We start from the raw sequence: 14,441 nt of genomic DNA on the forward strand, positions 1-14,441 counted from the left end.
ACCACGCTGGCGGGAAGGGTCCGAGTTCGAACTCACACAGGCCACTCTAGTAGGCTTCTTTCTGCGCTCTCAACTTTTCCTCGGGAAGCTCTGCTGTTGGTCATGCCCCTTTTGGAAAACAGCCCTTGGCTCCCAGTTTCCCTGCCTCTCTGGAGTCCCATCTCTGCCTCTTCAGCCCTGCCATCCTCCACTCATGTACTCGACTGGACCGTTCCTTGTCTTTCTGTGCCCTGGCAACCCCACTCACCATTTTAGTTTTGATGACAGTTTGCCATAGGCATAATTTCATGATTATTTCTCAATACTCAGATCTGTCTTCTGAGTGCCAGTCCCAAATTCTCCCCATCTTCTGGCCTATCAGGATGCATCTGAAAATTAACCCATCTAAAATGGAACTCATTCTGTAAAACTCCCACCAAATCTTCTCCAAGTCGCAACATTAACATATTCCTTTTAATGGTAACACTGCCATCCTAGTCATTTCTCTGTGCTCAAAAACCTATTACCTCTGACCCCAACCCGTTTTCTCATCAGTTGCCAGTCTTGGCATGTTCCTTGAATGCATTTGTTCCTGTCCATCATACCACTGACCACCATCATTATGGCCATTATTTCAAAAGCCTCATAGCAGTTCTCTGGGCTTCTAATCCAGCTAAATTCTCCATCTTTGCCTCTCTGCCTCTCCCTCTCTTTCCCATATAATCCAGTCTACTACCAGGTACATTTTCATAGAGGCACAAAACACAGCTTCGGTCATGTCACCCCACTGCTCAAAGCCTGCCGTGCTGCAATCCTCTGCCCACCCAGTGAAGGTCAAGTGTTTTAACAGACATTGAATATCCTGGCCCACCCAACCTCCATCCCAACCTTATTCCCCACTCCTCTCCAACCCAACATCACCTTGTGCACCTTGAAAAATTAAATGAATACATACATAAGAAAAAAAAATTAAAGGGCAAAACACTTCTCCCAGAAACAAATTCTAATGTCTGGATATGCTTTCCCGCACTCCCTCACATCGCCGCGTCCCTTGATAGGAATGCCATCTCAGACCTCATATCCCATCTATAACCCTTGCAAAGCTCCCCCAAGATTCAGCTTCACTGTGAATCCCTTCCTGACTCCCAGAACCAAACATGCTCTTCCCTTTTTTGAGCCACCAGGACACTCTTTATCTTCTATCATGACTGGATAATCCCTTTCAACAACATATTAAAAGTATCTTTGAATTTATCTTATAGTGAAACTCCATGAGGGCAGAACCTGCACCTCATTCACCCTTGTAGTAGATGAATTGCCTAATCCTACCGTATGTATAAGATGCTTAACAAATATTTAGTGGTCAGATGGATGAAGAAATAAAGGAATATGCCCTTTCTTTGCCCAAAGCCTCATGTTCTCCAAGTAACTTAGTTCACCAAAGACCAAAGCCTCTCTCCCATCTCCTGAATTTTTTTTAAAAGATTTTATTTATTTACTCATGAGAGACATAGAGAGAGAGAGGCAGAGACATAGGCAGAGGGAGAAGCAGGCTCCCTGCAGGAAGCCCGATGTGAGACTCGATCCCAGAATTGAAACTAGTGAGCTACTAGGATCATACCCTGAGCCACCCAAGCATCCTATCTCCTCAATTTTTTTTTATACCAACAACCCAACACTGTAAATAGGCTAATCTCCTAAGAGGTAAGATTATCTGACAATAAAAAGTACCCAAGTGGACATCATCTTACTTGTGCTTAGCAGCAGCAGAACTTTCATTATAGTGTACTCTTCAAAGGTGAGCTGCAGTCGAACGAACTGAAGGCTGATTTGGTGCATCCCCTGGCATAGTTCATACATGGCAGACTGATGCATCTTCTCTCTGCAAAGGAAATGAAAAAAAAAATCTGAGAATACAGGGCTCATTATCAAACCCAGACTGGTGGCCCAAGGCACCTTAATAAGGGATCTGAGTCAGAGTTTCCCTTTTGCTTCAACATGGAGCAAATAGGTATCCAAAGACAAATTAAATGCCTTTTACACTGACTGGTAAATTGCTTCTAGACCAACACTGCCATGCTATTTCCTAGTACCCTGCAACACTGTGTCAGAAGCACAGAAACCAAACTTTTTCAAAGGGTGCCATTATTTCATTTTATGTCAAGAGTAATGATGTCTGATCTTGTTGTGTTATATAGTGAGATCATTCACGGAGCAGAGAGGCTGCCATGATGTGGGGGAAGCCCGCAAACGTCTATTCCTTTTCCGCTAGAGATACCAAGCCTTTACTATTCTTTTTTTTTCTAAGATTTTATTTACTTATTCATGAGAAACAGAGAGAGAGAGAGAGAGGCAGAGACACAGGCAGAGGGAGAAGCAGGCTCCTTGTGGGAAGCCTAATGTGGGACTCGATCCTGGAACCCCGGGATCACGCCCAGAGCCAAAGGCAGACACTCAACCACTGAGCCATCCCAGGTGTCCCCAAGCCCTTAGTATTCTGACAAACTGTACTAGATGCTGTGAACACAGGATAGTGATGCCACTTTTATTTCCATAGGGACCCCCCTTAGAGAGGTCATAAAACATGAACAACTATTTGCAGCAGCACATTTAAAAAGGAAATTGAACAAAATTTTGCAATTGGAGAACCTTGAATAGAATATTTCTGATAAAGGGAAAAAGCAGTGTGGGAAACAAAGGCAAAAGAAAAAATTAAATTTCCTTATTACCTACAGCCCACTGACAAGTCCTTGAAACAGGCAAAGTGACATTCCTCTAGGGAGTCAACTGCCTCGATGTTAATACTTTGTTAAGGGCAAAAGGCAATCTTAGCTTAACATTATCCTGAAGCCCCAGGATCCTGTAAGTCTATTTTAATATAAAAAATTCCTTTGGAAACTTCCTTTATCTCTACCCACCCCAAGATACATGTTGGCAATCATCCCCCAAGCACATGGCCCACTGATATACATCTGAAGGATCTCACAATGAAGGTTTTACTAGACGGTAATAAATGACATTTTCCCAACAATAGTTAGCCCCCTCAAGGTTCTGGAAACCTCCCCTCCAAAATTCCTTAGAGACTTATGCTATGCCTAACCCCCTCCCAACTTGAAAGTATGTAACGGGCCACTCCTCATGACCACGGTGCAACTCTTTCTGCCCACAGATCCTGTCCCTATGCTTTAATAAAACCACCTTTTTGTACTGAAGATGTCTCAAGGATTCCTTCTTGGCTCTCAGCTTTGAACCCCAACATTTCCACTGTCAGGAGTTTGGGGCAATATAAGCATGTTTCCACTTGGACAATCAACTAATCCTTTCCTCCCACCAAATCCAAATTTGGTTTCTTTTTCTTTTGTTTTTAAAGATTTATTTATTTGAGAGAGAGAGAGAGTGCAAACGAGCATGCATATTAGTGGGGGATAGGGGTCAGAGGGAGAGAATCTTCCAGCAGACCCCCCCACTGAGCACAAAGCCCAACCCAGGGCTCGATCCCACAACCCATGAGCTCATGACCTGTGCCAAAACCAAGATTCAGACGCTCAACCGATTGAGCCACCCAGGTGCCCCCAAATGTTTCCATAAAAACTACATTATATAACAGAAGTCATCGTCTCTTTCCATGAGAAGTAAGCAAAACATCAGTCAGTTTTTAAGATTTTCTTTCTCAAAGTAATAAATCTTTTGGGAGGTCTTGGGTAACTACTGCTTTATGATGGCCAGAATTTAGTAAGTGAAATGGACTTTGGACTTGATAAAGGCCAAAGAAACAGAAAAAGAAGTCATGACGGTTGATATATTTCCAAGGGTGACTGATAGCAGGTGGGAGTCTGTAGGACAGCAGTACTGGGCCTCTCTCAGGATGCATTTTCGGGTTCCCCTCATTGTCAGAAATCCCTTTCATCTCAGCTCTGAAAGCCACCTGTATAAAGCCCATTAACAGAACACGGAACATTTTCTCTGCATTATTATTGTATGTCTTTTGTCTTCCATAACTGAGAAGATACTTTTAATTATGTAAATGTTTTAAACACATATACACACAGAATAATAGCAGGAGTGTCTGCATCTGAAATGTAAATAAATGCCTAGTATTTTTGTTATATTTATTTCAGATCTTCAAAAATTAAACATGGCAGAGATACGCTCTGCTCTCTCTTCCTCCCGGTTCCCATCCATCTTCATTCAAGAAGGGAACCGCCCACTTTGGGGAAACTACCATTTCCTCTCAGGTGTATGTATTTTACTACCACATCTATGTATCTATAAAACCAGCATATAGTACCTGCTTTATGTAAATTTAAAATAAGATATGCACATCCTCCTGCAATTTACTTTTATTCAATGTTGTAATTCTGAGATGTAACCATTTTAGTACAAGTAACTGTAAATTAATTCATTTTCACTGATGCAAGTTTCATTTGTTTGAATATATCACCACCTACTTATCCATCCCACTACCGATGGCCACTTGGATTGTTTTCTCTTATCGTTATTACGAATGATGCCCAAGGAACATCCTAGTGCATTAATCTAGGATACAGAATGAGAGCGGAATTGCTGAGTCACCGATCAGTGCACATCTGCTGCTTTCATTCCAACCAGTAAGAAATAAGAATTTCCTTTTTATTCCACACCCCTACCAGTACTTGTCATTATCCAATTTAAAATTTGTTGCCAGCTGATGGGGGTTGAAAGGATAGCTCCACTGGTGCTTTTATTTGCATTTCCATTCACACCAGTAGGCTGAACATTTTTCAAATGTTTTAGGACCATTTGGGTTTCTTCTTTGGTGATTTGTCTCTTCATATCTTTACAACCAATTTACTGTAAGCCTTCCATCACTAAGTTAACACCATCTTTAATCCTAGTATTTTTTTGCCTTCAAAATTTTGTCTGATATTAATTTTTTCTTCCTTTCTTCCTTCCTGTCTTACTTTCTTCTGCTCTTTCCTTAGAATTTGCCTGGTATGCCTTTTTTTAAAAAAATCCTTTATTTTCAAATTTCCCAAATAATTATATTTCACACATCTCTTATAAGCAGCAAAAAATTGGATTTAAAAAATAGGAGTCTGTGTATTTTAAAAACTGTTTAATCTGTTTTCCTTGATCATGATTACTGAGGGTAATGAATTTTTCTACCATTTTAACTTTCTTTCTTTCTTTCTTTTCTCTTTCTTTCTTTCTTCTTTCTTTCTTTCTTTCTTTCTTTCTTCTTTCTTCTTCTTCTTCCTTTCCTTCCTTCCTTCCTTCCTTCCTTCCTTCCTTCCTTCCTTCCTTTCCTTCCTTCCTTCCTTTTCTTTCTTTCCAGCTTCCTTCCTTTTACTGGCTTAATTCAGCTTTTAAAAAATCCCCTTCTTTGCTCCAGTTCTGGATTACATTTTTACTCTTTAAATAATTATCAAGTTGTAAATTTGCATATTTAAAAGTCAAAAGTTAATCAAAAGCTTTTCCATGAGAAACAAGCAAACAAAAAAATAGAATGTCTTTGGTCTACTGCTTCTAGTTCTCCTTGTTAGAACTCTTTAGAATTTAAATATCTGTTTTCACATCTTCCCTGAAATCAGCCCTTCTCTCTTCATACCCATACATCTCATCTGTCACAGTATCCATGTGTTTCTTCAGTCCCCATTGTTTCTTGTATTTTACTCCATACTTCTGGGTTCGATGTCTTACATATTAAAGAATATGTTTACATAATTCTTTCAACAGTGGTCAGTCATTGAAAGCTCAAGTCTTTCAGTCTTGATTTGTCTGAAAATCTTTTTACCTTCATTCTTTACAAAGTTATCGATTTGCAGCTTGATAGATAATTGCCTTCAGTACTTTGAAGAGACTGTTCCAGTACAGTGGGCCTTCATAGCTGCTTATGGAAAAGTTCTTGTTAGTCTAGTTGTCATTCTTTTACAGGTAACCCGCAGTTTTCTCTTCGGTAGCTTACCCCAAATTCCCTGTTTATTTGATGTCTGCAGTTTCATTCTGAAGTACCTGAGTGCAGAATAATCTTTTTCTCCTGCTCAGGACCTAATATCCCTATTTGATTTGAAGGCACAGGTATTTGTTCGGTTCTGAAATGTCCTTACACATTGTTTCTTCAAGTATCACCCCCATCCCATCCCTGTTATTCTTTCTTTTTGAACTCCTGTCAGCAGCACATTGTACCTTCTTGCTAGGTCTTTCACATCAACCTTCCTTTCAAAGTTCTATCATTTATCTCTCTGGACTATATTCTAGGTGATTTTCTCAGATCTCTAACTATATATATATATATATATATATATTTCTGTGTCTAATATGTTTAATGTCTACAGTGTTTTAATGACAATATTTTTCATGTCTAGGTGCCTAGAAATACTCTATTTAGTTTTATTCTCAGATACCTCTTATTTTCCATAAGGTATTCCTTACTTTCTAGCTATTGTATCTTTGTTTTCTAAATTATGTCTTTACTTATTATATCTCTAAGTACTTTTAACATGTTTATTTCCAAGTTTCTTTCAGATTCTTTTGTTTGTTTAACTTTTTGGGATGCTAATCTGCATGCCTAACATGTACTGTTTGGCCTGGCTGAGTCCCAGGGGCACTGCCCTATGGAAGGGACTCTATAGGAAGTTTCAGCATTCATAACTGTCAGGGGTATAAGCACTTCACTTGTTTCGGACCAGTTTTTATGCTAATTTCTAAGCTTAAATGCTTTTTGCAAGACTTGTGTAGTTTAAATTTAGACTCCACATTTGATGTGATATAGGCTTGTTTCTTATTTCTTTCAGCTTCCCTGTCATGTCCCTGGGCTGGCTGGCACGTTGAGTTTTACTGTCCGTGTTAGGAGAAAATGAAATCATTGCAGAGCCATGGTTTTATGCAAGAGGCTCCATTTCAGGCCCAGCCTTGCTGGAGTTACGTTCTTGGTTCTTATCTCTTGTTGCCATTTGTGTTCTAATATCCATCCCTAAGGTATTTACCTACATTCACTAGTCAATGGGCCAACTATATAGCTTTAGCTCCAAGTTAAACCACTCTGGCTGTGAATTCCCTCTTCTTGCACCTGTTTTTTTATTTTATTTATTTATTTTTTTGTTTTTCGTTTTTTTTTTTCCCTCCTTTTAGGCTTCCCTATATATTTAAGCCTTTCTTTTTTAAATGCAGAATTTCTATGTGCTTAGAGGGGAAAAAAGGGCTCAGTTCATTTTTACCTCTCTGATTGCTAACTATACACTTCTTAAGGATAGGATCCATGTCTGGGTAACTTTTTTGAATGGTCAAATAGAATATGATAGCCAAGAATCATGTGTCAATCTTTGCTCAATAAATATTTCATGAATGAATGAGAAGAAAAAAGTGAAGACAACAAAATGAAGGTTTGCATATGATGATGATAATGATTAGAGCAAGAGAATATTGTAAAGTTATGTAAGATCAAATGTCTAATAAAATAGATATGGCATTTGTTAATTTCTTCAAAACTTATCAAAAAAAGGAGAGATTTAGGTTGTAAAGTGGGGTGGGGCAGATTACAAATCAGAGTATATCGTGGCATATATCACAACATGCATTTCACACTAGACAAGTTAAAAAGTGGACTCCTATGCCTTTGATTCCTTAGATCACTTGGTGCTGGAGCAGCATATGCACACTTGGCTTCACCCCAGCACGGTCTGGAGATGCACAGGGTGCTGGCTTTGTGAGTCTGTTGATCGTGCTGCTTCTGAGACCCAGACTTCCTGCATGTAAAAGTGGTATACTAATAATAATTCCAACCTTGCAGAAATGTAGGAACCAATTCTATAGAAATCTTAAATTATAAAGTACTATTATCTTTTTGGGTTAAATACTTGGTATTTACTTTGGGTAAAATACTTCTTGTGAGACCATTAATCATTTTGGTTAAAACAAAGCAAGGAATAATCAAATTCTGAAGATGACTTGTAGGAAAACAGTATTATATTATCACTATTATTTCTATACGTCAGCTGATAAGGCAGGAGAAAAACCAGAGACAGCATGGATTTTCAGTGGAAGGAACTTGCCTGGAGTAGAACATAAATAAGGACTAAGCATCTCTGTGTCAAAGTGTTTCTGTTCTCAGATGTGTTGACAAAACATCCACACACAGATTAAAAGGTGACTTAAAGAAGAGACCTCAGATTCTACTTGAAGACAAATGAGCATGATAGTGTGTGACAACACGCCCAAAGGAAGCATGTTTTACCCCTTCAGTATGAACAGCATCTCTTGACCTCTTTCTTGAGGTATTATTACCTGAGTAACCTCCATGGTCTTCAGAGTTATCACTTACGGGATGCCTACCATCCACCAACGCTAAATTTAGTCTTGCTAATAAAAATGCTTTGTGAAGTATTATCCTCATGGTCACAGTAAGGAAATGAGGGTGCATTTCCTTCAGCTGGGAGCAGACCTCAGGTTCTCCACTTTGTACCTCATGCTGTTTCCTCTCTCCATGCCTGCCAGTGGCCCAGCACTTTCTACCTGTTTTCTCCAGAGTATCTCTTTACAACTATGAAGAGATGTTTGGTATCTCATATGTTTTGTTATTATATTCACTCATTTGTTTATCCTTTGCTCCCCATTACGTGGTAAGATTTTATGTTTTCAAGTTCTACTCTTGTTTCTACTGCAGGAAAGTGAGTTCCCCAAATGAAGAATACTGGATACTTAATATAGCTTGAGTTCTCAAGAAAATAGGCCATCTTAAAAACACATTTTACATCACATCATTTTTGCACAATTGGATTAAATGCACGGAAATGTACATCCATAGAAGTTGAAACAAGGACAATCTTTTTGGCATGATACTGGTATTAATTTTGTAATATTACTTCACAGAAATACTCTTTGCTACATGCTTTTATTCATTTTATAATTCTTACCTCATTTTCAGTAGAATAATGTAAAATCAGTAGAATAATGTAAAAATACATGAACAATTTTAGGGAAAAAGACGAAATTTGTATAATGCTTCTAAAAAAAAAAAGTAAATGCAGAAGTCATCCTTGAATGCTAAACTAATATAAAGGCAGTAGGAGATTACTGAAGTAGGAAATACCCCCTCTATTAAAGTGAACAGCAGACCTGAAGAACTGATGGCCTTCTGAACAGTGGGCACATGTCATCCATTTGTAAACATCTCGTTTGCAAGAACAGAATGAACTCTATTTTTGGATAAGTGCAACAATCAAAATGGGCATAGAGACCCAGTTCTAATTCCAAAGGCCTTGGGATAAAATCTACAAGAATGATAGTTCTAAATTTTTTTTTTAAAGAAAAAAATAAATGTTTCAATAGTTTTGTAAACTTGTCATTTTTCCACACTAAGAAACAAATTTTATTCATAGCTATAAAACTTCATCTGTTTCTCTCTTAGAACACCTATTATACTAAACTACAATCATATGGTCATTTGGAAATAGTTTTAAAATATTAAAATAATCTAATGTCTCCAGGCCTGATTAACTTGGAACAAAAGTGAATAATTGAAGAGTTGGAAAATATATTTTTCCTGGCTTTTGAGAGAATTTGGGGTTGAAAATGGAATTCACTTTCATGACAACTGTGGGAATTAGAAAAAGCCCCTTCATAATCAGAGTAGGAAGGATGTTCAGTTTAATTTCTACTTTTTTTAAAAAGATTTTATTTATTAGAGAGAGAGAGATAGAACGCACATGCACAGGGGAAGGGGAAGAGGCAGAGGGAAAGAGAATCTCAAGTAGATTCCCTGCTGAATGTGGGGCTCCATCTCACAAGCCTGAGATCATGACCGGAGCCGAAATCAAGAAATGAAAATATTTGACTGAGCCATCCAAGAGCTTTAGGAGGTTCACAATTTAAATGACTTGTATACTAACTGCTTGCTTTTAATTTATCTAAATAGCTGAACAACTTTTGTATCTGTAAGGCCCATGTCATCTTGCCTTTATTACATTAACAGTGTTGCCCTACTTTACATTTGGAGGACAGTCCTTTGAACCTATGAGTCAATGGCTGTCAGAAGGAACACTTCTGTTTTGGCATTCAAATACTAGCTTACCAAGACACTACTAAAAAGTATTTGAAAAGCTTAATCATTCAGTTATCTGGAGGTTCATCTCGAAGCAGCTGATTTGGGAAATTACCCAAACTAAATGCAATCCAGGAATATTTATGTTCTATTCTGTTAGAAGTAAATATTCGATAAGCCCAAACAATAAAACATTCCAACTATGGGTAGCTGCCGAACTCAAGAGCTCTAAGTATTGGTATTAGTATCATATGAACCTTGATGATAGTCTGTCAAGTAAATAAACCAGTCACAAAAAGCCAAATATTACATGATTCCACTTCTCTGAGGTGCGTGGTCCTCAATTCCTGCTGACAGAAAGTAGAGCTGCTACCCCTGGGGGCTGGGGAAGGGGAGGAATGAGCACTTATCTACATAACACTGTGAATGCACTTAGCATTATTGAACTGCATGGTTAAAAATGGTCAAGTTGGTAAATTTTATGTTATGGGTATTTTATCACAATTGAAAAATAAATTAATTAGAAATAAAGAAGAATCTCTGTAACTCATGATCATACCTGCTATACTTTGATAGAGATTAGGAGACTAGGATTTATGTTTAATTAAGTAACTTCTCTTAAGAGTTCAGGCTTTCTATTCATTCTTCTTCTTTTATAATATATAAACTATTTCTTTTCTGTTTTTACTACTAGCTTTTTGCCTTTTTGTGTCTTGATGCATTTTTAGTCTTCACTGTATGTACTTTTACTGCAGGCTGTGCTAAATGCCTTTTAAAAGCAGGAAGAGTAAAAATTCTTTAATAACTATAATTTCAAAAAGGCAGTCAGAAACACTTCCTCAAAGGCTTGTCTGTTGTAGTTCTGGTACCCTAAAGGAGAAGGGAAAATAGAACTACCTTTATCACTCTTTTCTCTAAGAATTCACATTTAAGAAACATAATCCTTTCACATTGGCTGATTTTATAAATGCCAAAGCACAAAAGGTTCCTGGCTCTTCCACTTATGGAAGCCCATGAAAGGTACCGTGACATTTTTTTTTCAACTGAGGATATTTTAGCCATATTGCACTAAACTGTACCTTGGTCACCTACACACCTTTTAGAAGTGGAAGACATCACTTTACTTAGGAAGAACTACAAAAATAAACTTTTGAAACATTTCTCATTAACTCATGGATTAAACAATAGGCAACTCCCATACTTTGAAGGTCTGTGTCCGCCTTCTGGAGAATCATCTGTGGTTGATTTTTTTGTGTGCAGAGGTCCCAAATTAGACTAGTACTAAATAAATATCTGGTAGCCACTGAGAACGGGTAAATCCAGTGGATTTCAAAGACGCTGAGTTGCTCTGAAAAAATATATATTTATAGAGAGAGGCACCTGGATGGTTGAGTTGGTGGAGCATGTGATTTTTGATTTCGGGGTTGTGAGTTTAAGTCCCACATTGGTTGTAGAGATTACTTTAAAATACAATCTTCAAATAGTAATAATAAAAGAACATATAAACAAAACACAGCAAAACTCATTCAGGGCTGGAATCCTTGAAGTCCCTGTCATCTGAGGAAGACCCTTCAAAAACACATTTGCTAACATGCCACTACTTTCATAAATCACCCTAGGAATGTGCATGTGTATTACATTGTTGGAATGCATACAGCAGTAGTATCAATCTTACAACAGAGAAAATAACTTGAGTGGTATGGTGCACACGCAATCACAGCTGATCTCCAAGACCAAACCTTACCTCTGATGCTGCAAACCACATCATTATGTCCGAATAAATGTAACATCTTGTTAAGTGGTCAGTAGTATAACAGATGGTCCCTGTCTTAGGCTTGTTATTTTTCTAAAAAATAATATGCAGAAACAGTTTTTTTTTCCTAAACCTTATTTAGAATAAAAATGACCTCAGTGTGAACATTCAAATTATTCCAGTGTATGGTATACATTTTTTCTCATAATCTTACCAGATTTTTCCTTATCTGACAAGCAAAATCTCTCTGTAGTTGGGCCATTATGCTAGCTATAGTTTTGATTTTGTTATAGCATTTACATCCTTTTTTTATAGCCAGAGCAGAACTCAGCCACTTTGGTCTAGGAATTGCTGGACAACGTTTGTGGTTGCTTTACTGGACTACCATACCAGAGGGTTGTATCCCAATGGTCTCTATGACATTCCTCAATTCCCTGTTAATTTTACATGGTCAGCTTTAGTAAGAGTTAAACGCTAATTCAGTGTTTTGTCACCTTAATTGATGTTCCAAAAGGGATGTGTTTTTGTAGAAGTGCCTTTGAACCTAAGCATCACAGTTGCCACTGACTTTAGAAGATGTTACACATATCAAAATGCTATCTGATAATTTAAAAATGTAGAAGGAGCTTGACTACCTGGCAGCCATAATGTGCCACTGACAGTCCTAAGAAGTTATGAAAAAAAATTCTTTTAACCATATATTTTATATATAGTTTTTTGTGAAACATTCTTTCATACCTTAGATTTTTAAATATTTATTACAGTTAGCATAATTTCTCTTGGATATAAGGACAGATGTTTCTGGTAGAGGGGAGAAAACATGAAGTCATAATCCACTGTGAAAATTTCATCTTAACTGCTATACTAAGGTTAAAATACACATCAGCATGCTTAGAACTTCATGAGCACTTAATAAAATGCAAGCCATGTTAAGACTTAACACCTGAATTGCTCTACACATAGAAAGGATACAAAAAACCAACATCCTCTGGTGAAAGAATTTAAAAAAAAATCAAAGCCTCATTTTTGTAGGATGGAGACTTTACTACTAAATTTCTGCAGATTTAATGGTATGCAGACCACAGATGTTTCAATAGGAGACAGAAAACCTTCAGTGAGCTATTATCACTTCAAATGGGGACTTTTTGGGTATATACTTAAAGACATTGCTTAATTTCAATAAATGACCACAGTTTCCTCACTTGTAAAAAAGCAGCCATATAAAGGTAAGATTCCTACTTGATAACTACTGAATTTCAGGAGTGCAAAGGTAATCACTGAATTCAGGAGTGTGGCTAGACTACTGTGTGGGTAAAGGGTGACAGCAAATCACTTTTCCTAGTACAATAAAAGATTTGTATTAGATTGCAATTTATGGAGTCATAGTCTTGAAGCAAAAGTCACATTAGCCTAGCAACAGACCTGACACAGGTTATAAAGGACATTTATTCTGATAAAGCCCAGGTGTACAGTTATGCTTCTAAGGCAACAGCAGAGCATGGCTGACCCTTGCAGAGGTGCCTTTACCAGTGTGTGCACAGGTTCAGGTGGGGATGTGGAAGTAGAAAGCAGGCAAGTTTACTTTACATGGTCACCGACTTCTACCTGCAACATCTTGCTTTGGAAGAAGAAAACAGCGAAACCCCTAGAGACTATTATCACAGACACTATTTCATTCATTAATCGGACTCGGTCCTAGACAACATTTTCAGGTGCCATAGTTTTGGATGAAAGCTAGTTTATTTTGTTTGTTTGAATCATTCTAAAAGCTGATAAATCATCTGCCTAAATAATAAGATGATGTTCAACTCAATTAATTTATTAGAGATTAGCCACATGTCCTTTCTTATTATTCTGAACATCTGTCACAAAGCAGATTTTGTTCAGGACATTATGAACAACTGCATCATTCATGACTAGATGAAGCAAGTATAATACTACCAGGTCACTACACTTGTAGTGACATCTGTTTCCCGTAAAACAGCAGCACTGAAACACATACTCCACATGCACATGGACATGAACACATTCCTTATTACTTCTCACCTTCTTTATCCACTTGTAGAAAATCGCTAGTCAATAGTGCTGAGGAGTTTAGCTGATGCTCCTAACCTTCTCTTCTACTTGGAAATGCTGTGAGCTTCTGAACGTTCTTAATCAGAACAGAATGGCCATGTGATCTTTAATGACAAACAAATGATTCCTTCAGTTTTTGTTTCATCCACTAGAAGCAATGCACAGTTGGAAGGCCAATGCTTCAAAAGAATTAGCTCCCCGGCGCCTGGGTGGCTCAGTCGGTTAAGTGCCCGACTCTTGATTTCAGCTCAGGTCATGATCTAGGGCTTGTGGGATGGAGCCCTGCATCTGTCTGGCTCTGTGCTAGGCGTAGTCTGCTTGTCCTTCTCCCTCTGCTCGTCCTCTCACTTGCACTCTCACTCAGAATAGAATAGAATAGAATAGAATAGAATAGAATAGAATAGAATAGAATAGAATAGAACAAATAAAATATTGAAAAAAAAGTGTCAGCTCCCTGCACTTTCTCAAGCATACAAGACCCCAGGCCCAGCCAGACACTGGGTCTGGGACCCTGGTAAGAGAATGTGATTTGAGCTGCTCCCTCATGGTGTTGCTTAGCACTAAGAACTGGGGAGTGGGTTGGGCAGCCAGATGATAGCAGTGCTTTTCTGCAAC

The 14,441-nt window shown here is 38.0% G+C and overlaps 1 protein-coding gene across 4 annotated transcripts in view; it reads right to left on the reverse strand.

Annotated features, from left to right (window-relative positions):
- NR3C2 (nuclear receptor subfamily 3 group C member 2) overlaps positions 1 to 14,441 on the reverse strand; it is a 330,635-nt gene that overhangs the window by 38,144 nt on the left and 278,050 nt on the right. For all 4 annotated transcript variants that reach the window (XM_049094172.1, XM_049094173.1, XM_035699336.2 and 1 more), the window contains one exon: positions 1,731 to 1,861. In XM_049094172.1, the coding sequence (XP_048950129.1) occupies positions 1,731 to 1,861 (131 nt within the window). The remainder of the gene's footprint in view (positions 1 to 1,730; positions 1,862 to 14,441) is intronic.

Source organism: Canis lupus, chromosome 15, assembly GCF_003254725.2.
Source record: "Canis lupus dingo isolate Sandy chromosome 15, ASM325472v2, whole genome shotgun sequence".
Lineage (NCBI taxonomy): Eukaryota > Metazoa > Chordata > Mammalia > Carnivora > Canidae > Canis > Canis lupus.